General features: G+C 32.5%; 1 protein-coding gene across 1 annotated transcript; it reads left to right on the forward strand.

Moving 5' to 3' along the window:
* The first annotated feature begins 492 nt into the window (after nucleotides 1-492).
* On the forward strand, nucleotides 493-2,148 carry LOC116121765 (ankyrin repeat-containing protein NPR4-like). The gene is made up of 3 exons (XM_031407710.1): nucleotides 493-665; nucleotides 905-1,332; nucleotides 1,434-2,148. The coding sequence occupies exons 1-3, from the start codon at nucleotides 560-562 to the stop codon at nucleotides 1,875-1,877; spliced, it is 978 nt and encodes a 325-aa protein (XP_031263570.1). The 5' UTR covers nucleotides 493-559; the 3' UTR covers nucleotides 1,878-2,148.
* The last annotated feature ends 4,735 nt before the right edge of the window (nucleotides 2,149-6,883 follow it).

Genomic DNA, 6,883 nt, shown 5'->3' on the forward strand with positions numbered 1-6,883 from the left:
AATTATTTGCTAACTGAATAAAATCTTAACCACCCATTGGATAGTATGATGGTAAAAGAGAAAAAATATGCTTCATAAATTCCTGAGTTCTAGTCTCTATATGCGCTAATAGGAGTGGTTATTGACCATTTAAAGGTTTACCTGATCGTCAACTTTAGCATTTCAGAGATTAGTTAAAGTACGTGCAAACTGGTCGAAACACTTTCAATAAAAAAAAAAAAAATCTTTTTTTTTTTTTCAAAAACATTCATTCGTGTCATAAAACATATTTAAACGAGTACATTTTGAAATTCTTAAAATCAAAACCTTTATACTAATAAAGACAATCAATTTTTTTGAGAAATTATCTCTGGATGACGATAAAAGTCTTGATTATTTCATGATGTTCGAAATAGAGATCGATTATCGAAGTTCATAATATAAGCATGGATGAGAATGGTTGGTCCAAAATGATGATATTGTNACTGTATGAAGAAAGTTTTCCACTGTTGTTCTTAGAATTTTGGTGAATTTCTCAGATCTCGCAATTGAGTTGCTAAAGGATCTTCCAGAGTTAGCTATGGCTTGTGACAAAAATCAAGATACGGCCTTGCATATTTTGGCTCGACAGCCTTCATCATTTGCCGGCAGAAATGGAGGACTATCGAAGCCGCTTATCACCTCAAGTTAGTTTCTCCATATATATTTACTTGGTGTATGTAACCTTCTAATGATTATAGTCAACTTCTATATATAATATTTAGCGAATTCGAGTCCAAACAAAAAAAACAAGTGATTATACTATATCTGCTGCCTTTTTTCCAAATTAAGATCATATTTATTACTATTGAAACTATTAAAAAACAAAATTTTACAATTTTCTAACATATGAAAGTTTGGCTAAAATTTATATTTTCATTCTTAGTCCCAGGAAGGAAGTTCAATCACAACACGGATTCGACATCAACTCAAGCTCTTGAATTAGTAGGATGTCTTTGGGACATATTAACAGAACAAGGTGACTTGGAGCACACAGACCTAAGATTCGTGCTCGATGCAGCTAGACTCGGAAACTTTGAATTCTTGAATGAGCTCATTCCCCGTTATCCAGATTTGATTCATGAAATTGATGAGAATAATCATAGCATATTTCACATTGCAGTTATGCATCGTCATGCTAATATATTCAATCTAATATTTGAGATAGGTTTCACTAAGGATGTAATGGCGACTTTTGAAGATAATGACGGCAATAATATATTGCATTTAGCTGCAAAACTTCCGCATCCGAATCGAGTCAATATTGTATCAGGTGCAGCTCTGCAAATGCAAAGAGAACTATTATGGTTTAAGGTAATAAATATTTTTTTCTTGAATCAAGTCTTTAAGGAATACTGAAAAAAAAAAAAAAAAAAACATTTTAATTATTGTTTCACGTTAATGTTTATTTGTAGGAGGTTGAGAAGGTGGTGCAACCTTCATTTAGAGAAAAGAAAAATAAAAATGGCCAAACACCTCAAGAATTATTCACCCAGGAGCATAAAGAGTTATTAAGCAATGGGGAATCATGGATGAAGAATACAACAAGCTCATGTATCCTCGTCGCAACCATCATCGCGACTGTAATTTTTGCAACGGTATTTAGCGTACCAGGTGGCAATGATAATAATCGAGGAAGAGATACTTTATTTCATATTTTCGTCATATCAGATGCAATAGCATTATCTTCATCTTCCTTCTCGATACTAATGTTTTTGTCTATCCTTAGCTCGCAGAATACAGAAGACGATTTTCTCAGATCCTTACCATTTAAGTTGATTGTTGGGCTCTTATCTCTCTTTATTTCAATAATAACCATGATGATAGCTTTTACCACAACCATCTTCTTAGCTTATTAGGATAGATTAAATTGGGTCACCATACATATAGTTCTACTAGCATCTGTGCCAACCACCATTTTTGCTCTGCTACGTTGTCCCCTGTTAAGAGAAATATCATATTCAACATACCGTTCAAGGTTTCTGTTCAAGTCAAGTACTACTATGCTTTAATTTGCTAGAATTATTGAAGTTGGTTGTATTGTAATATGTAAATTGATGTTAATTAAGCCTTTCAATTCAGTTATGCACCATATTCATATTCCTCTTATTTGCGCACAATTTCCTGGTAATCTAGTACATTTATTTTAATTATTATGGAAGATACAAAGATGTTCAATGGGTTTTTACAGTAGAAATTATTGGATCCAAACTGTTTGGTTTTAGGTAAAACTGAGAGAAAACAGAGAGAATGCTTTGAAAATTAGATTGATTATATTGCTAGAATGATTTTTGGATCCCAAATTACCAATAATTTATTTTTATATTTATTAAGTCCAAGGTCAAATTAATTTGTGCCGTTTCTTCTTTTATTTTTCAGGTCACATCTGTTTCCATTAGGAAGTGCTTTTGGGTGTGTTTGGTAGAGTATTTAGAATAGTATTTTTGAAAAAGTTGAGTTGGATTGGTATTACGAAAATAGGATTTGAATATGAATATGTGTTCGGTAAATTTTTGGAAAATATTTTCTGAAAATATTTAGACTATTTTTTTAATCCCCTACATTTGTTAATTTAGTTAAACACCCCCTACAATAAAAGTTTTAAAATTAACAAAAATACCCCCACCCACACATTAAATGCTGGCAGCCAGCTATCACCATCGGACGGTGGCCAGAAGTCGTCGGAATGGTGCATGATCGACTTGATCTAGTTAGTAGTGCACCGATCTGGCCGAAAACGGCCAGATCTACGGCCAAAGATCTGGCTATCATTTCCGACCAAATATGGCCAGATCTGGCCATCAACAGCTAGATCTTTGGCCAGAAAAGGCCACATCGATGCACACTAGCACATCTAGTCGGTCATGCACCTTTTTGACAGATTTCAACCACCTTACGACGGTGGTGGCCGGCTGCCGAGAATATGTGTGTAGGTGGGGGTGAATTTATAAACTTTCATTGTTATGGGTGTTTAGTTAAATAAACAAACTTAGGGGTTGAAAAAAATCTAAATATTTTGAGTTGAATAGAATATGATTTGATTTTGAAAATATTGAAACAAATATGTATTTTGGATAGGATTGAGAATCAGGAAACAAACACAGCCTTTTTTTTTTAAATAACCGGGGGTGTCTAGGCCAACTTACGCGCACTAGGAAGTGTTTTTTATCTCCCACCAAAACAAGAAATAACATTATAATTTCTAAATATACGCCTCCTCTATTTTATATTTTTGTTTTAATTTAAAATTTAATCTTATACAAACCCTAACCCTAAATTTTCATAACCAAATTTTAAATTTTCATAATCATTGAAACCTTTTGTTTTATTTTAAATATTTATTTGTTTGATGAAAATATAATACTAAAACTACGGAAAACATAACGGGGTGAATCTAAATAAAAAAATAAAAAAATTAGAAATTAGAAAATTGGGGGAAAAAATGTGTAAAGAAAACCATTATTAAGCTTGATTTGGGAAAAAGGGTGTAAAACAAAAAACCTAATTACAATTTGATGGTCGAAATTAACATGATAATAATTTTTTACTTAAATTGTTGATACAAATTTTTAACCGTTAATTCATTACAATCTAATGGTTTAAAAATTGATGAGGTGCTAATATAAATACTTTAATTTATATTAAGTCCAAGGTCAAATTAATTTGATGTGTAGAAATGGAGGTCAATGATGAAAATTTGCTGTAAAAGCATAACCACCTATAAGAGAAAAATCTTAACCATATTAGACAAAGACTTTGACTAGGGTGTCAACTATGTTATAGTATTTTCCTAGTGGAAGTATAGATATATTTATTGTCCACATGATCAAGGGGCAAGTTGTAAAAATTTTGTGTAGAATTTCTCAACAAACAACAAAATTGTAGAAATTTTATGAGTAGAAATGAAGGTCAGTGATGAAAATTTGTTGTAAAAGCAAGATCACCTATAAGAGGATAATTTTAACCATATTAAACAAAGACTTTGACTAGGGTGTCAACTACGTTACAACATTTTCCTAGTGGAAGAATAGATATATTTATTGTCCACATGATCAAAGGGCAATTTTTAGAAATTTTATGTATAGAATTTCTCAACAAACAACAAAATTGTAGAAATTTTATGTGTAGAATTTCTCAACAAACAACAAAATTGTAGAAATTTTATGTGTAGAAAGGGAGGTAAGTGATGAAAAATTGTTGTAAAAGCAGAACCACCCATAAGAGGATAATTTTAAACCTATTAGACAAAGACCTTGACTGAGGTGTCAACTATGTTATAACATATTTTCCTAGTGGAAGATAGACATATTTATTTTCCACATGATCAAGGGGCAACTTGTAGAAATTTTAGGCATATAATTTCTCAACAAACAACAAAATTGTAGAAATTTTGCGTGTAGGAAGGGAGGTCAATGATGAAAATTTGTTGTAAAAGTATAACCACCGATAAGAGGATAATCTTAATCTTATTAGACAAAGACCTTGACTAGAGTGTCAACTACGTTATAGCATTTATTAAATGTCTTACTTTGCAAAGAATTAGACTTCCATTGTTTAACATAGCATCATTTTCCTATCGGAAGAATAGATGTATTTATTTTCTACATGTTCAAGGGGCAAGTTGTAGAAAATTTGTGTGTAGAATTTCTCAACAAACAACAAAATTGGAATTGGAGACTTTTCAAGCACCAATGTCTTGAAAAAGTTACAAGATCCTGACTATACACATATGTATCTAGTTGCATTAACCATACGATGAACATTAGAATTGTCATCTTCAGGTCAGCATCTGTTTCCATTAAACTCCTTCACATGTCGATACACAGTTTAGGAGAAAGTGAGTTGAAGGTTCGAGCTTTCAAGATTGATTGAATGTCACATTGTGAATTGGAAAAATATGAAGAAATTATAGCCTATTAGGAAGAAGTCGGTGCTGACCGAGACTTTGGCGTGCTAGATGATTTATTAGGGAGTTGTCTTCACTCCATGACCAAGACCTGGGGGTAAACCATTGATGGAGTTGTCCTCACTGCATGACCAAGACTAGTGTTATACATGAATTACATTTTAATGTCATATAATATTTATCGTAACAATAATAATGAACTAGCCATTTGAATCATCAAATTGATAATACGAAGTCATGAAACTAAATACTAATTAATCGGACCTTACATAATTGAAAGTATTTTTTTTTTTGGCTAATCTAAAAGCCCCAGTGAAAAATAGAATTTGAAATCACCAAATATCACCTTTAAGACTACATTGCACACCTCACCTGATGAATGAATTTGAGAATTAAGAGTATTTTGTGCTTGTCGGATTATAGAATTTCAGTTCTGTGAGTTCAGAGTTATATATTTTGGGATGGGAACTGTATATGCTTTTGCTGTTAACTAGTTTTGTGCTCTGGGGTCTACTTTAATGCACATTTAGTCACTGAGTAAAGTCTCTGTAGGTGTTAAACTTTAATGTTAGTCATTGTAGAGTAAGAGGAAGACCATGGTAGAAAACAATTTTTTTTTTTTTTTATTTGTTGGTACCTTAATACTTTTTAATACCTTAATTGAGAAACCTAAATCATGAACTCATCATAATAAGAATTGCAATTATCATATGTTTTTTTCTTTCTTTGGATTCTTGATCCTATTAGTCTCATAGGCTGTTTGGAAATTGGGGGGTGTGGGGGAAGATATATAAGTTTGTTTACAAGACACATATTCCAATAAAAAATTAAATTAGATAAGTTCAATCTAATTTATTTTTTTGTTGTAAAAATAAATTACTATATAAATTCAAAATTAGGTATATTCAATATAAATCGACTATGTTTTTATGAAGTATTTAAGTTTTCAAAACTTAAATAATAATGAAAATAATGTCTATTGAAAATAAAATGAAATATAATTTTGATAAGTCACCTTAAAAGAAACAATATACCTCAAAAATAATATGAATATAATAAGGGGCACCATCATTCACCCGATTTGTTTCCTTAATATTAACACGGTCCTAATTTTTACTTTGTGTCAAAGTCCCTGTTTGTTTTCAATTCGCTTGCTTTGTCATTAAAGTAGTTTGAATTTCGTAGTTTATAATGAGTTTAGAATTCATTTTCCACTGTGCTGTCGCTCAAAGATTATTGGGCCCCCCTTTGTTTTAATATCATTGAAATCTGAAATGTTAAAGAAATAAGAAAAAATAGGACCATTGCAGAAGCAGTGATTTTGATTTGGTTGCCTGTGGAAGTAGCTTTCATTTACAGGCCGAACGACTTATGCATATCCAAGATTTGTTAAAACGATAAATTGGTATCCAAAAGGTTTTAAAATGATAAATAGGTACCTTCCGTCATGTTCTGTTAGTGATTTTCGTTAGATAATAGTGAAAAGACTAAAATGCCCTTAAAAGTTTAATTTTTAGTTTTTTATAAATTTAAAAATTTCTAAAAAACCCCCTAGGTTTGCTAATTTACTAAACACCCCAATATATAAAAATTTGATAAAATAACAAAAACACCCCTACCACCTGCAGTGCCAGATTCCGGCCACCACCGCCGGAATCTGGCCGAAAAATCGCGTTACGACACAGACCCATCGGATCTGTGTCATAACGCGTAGATCTTTCATTTTCCGGCAAGATCCGTGGCTGATCTGGCCGGAAAAGACCAGATCTACGGCCAGATCTGGCCGTCAAGACCGGAAACTTGCCGGAAAATTGTGTTACGACACAGACCCATCGGATCTGTGTCGTAACACGTCGATCTGGCGTTTTCCGGCAAGATCCGTGGATGATCTGGCCGGAAAAGGCCAGATCTGGCCGTCGAGGCCGAAAAAGGCCAGATCGATGTGTTACGACACAGATC

The sequence above is a fragment of the Pistacia vera genome, unplaced genomic scaffold (assembly GCF_008641045.1).
Source record: "Pistacia vera cultivar Batoury unplaced genomic scaffold, PisVer_v2 Contig128, whole genome shotgun sequence".
Classification (NCBI taxonomy): Eukaryota; Viridiplantae; Streptophyta; class Magnoliopsida; order Sapindales; family Anacardiaceae; genus Pistacia; species Pistacia vera.

Bases quoted from the DNA above. Each gene is read 5' to 3' on its own strand.
- LOC116121765 (XM_031407710.1), top strand. From the start codon at position 560: ATGGCTTGTGACAAAAATCAAGATACGGCCTTGCATATTTTGGCTCGA. The intron at 666-904 runs GTTAGTTTCTCC...TTTCATTCTTAG, and splicing joins GAAGCCGCTTATCACCTCAA to TCCCAGGAAGGAAGTTCAAT. The intron at 1,333-1,433 runs GTAATAAATATT...GTTTATTTGTAG, and splicing joins GAGAACTATTATGGTTTAAG to GAGGTTGAGAAGGTGGTGCA.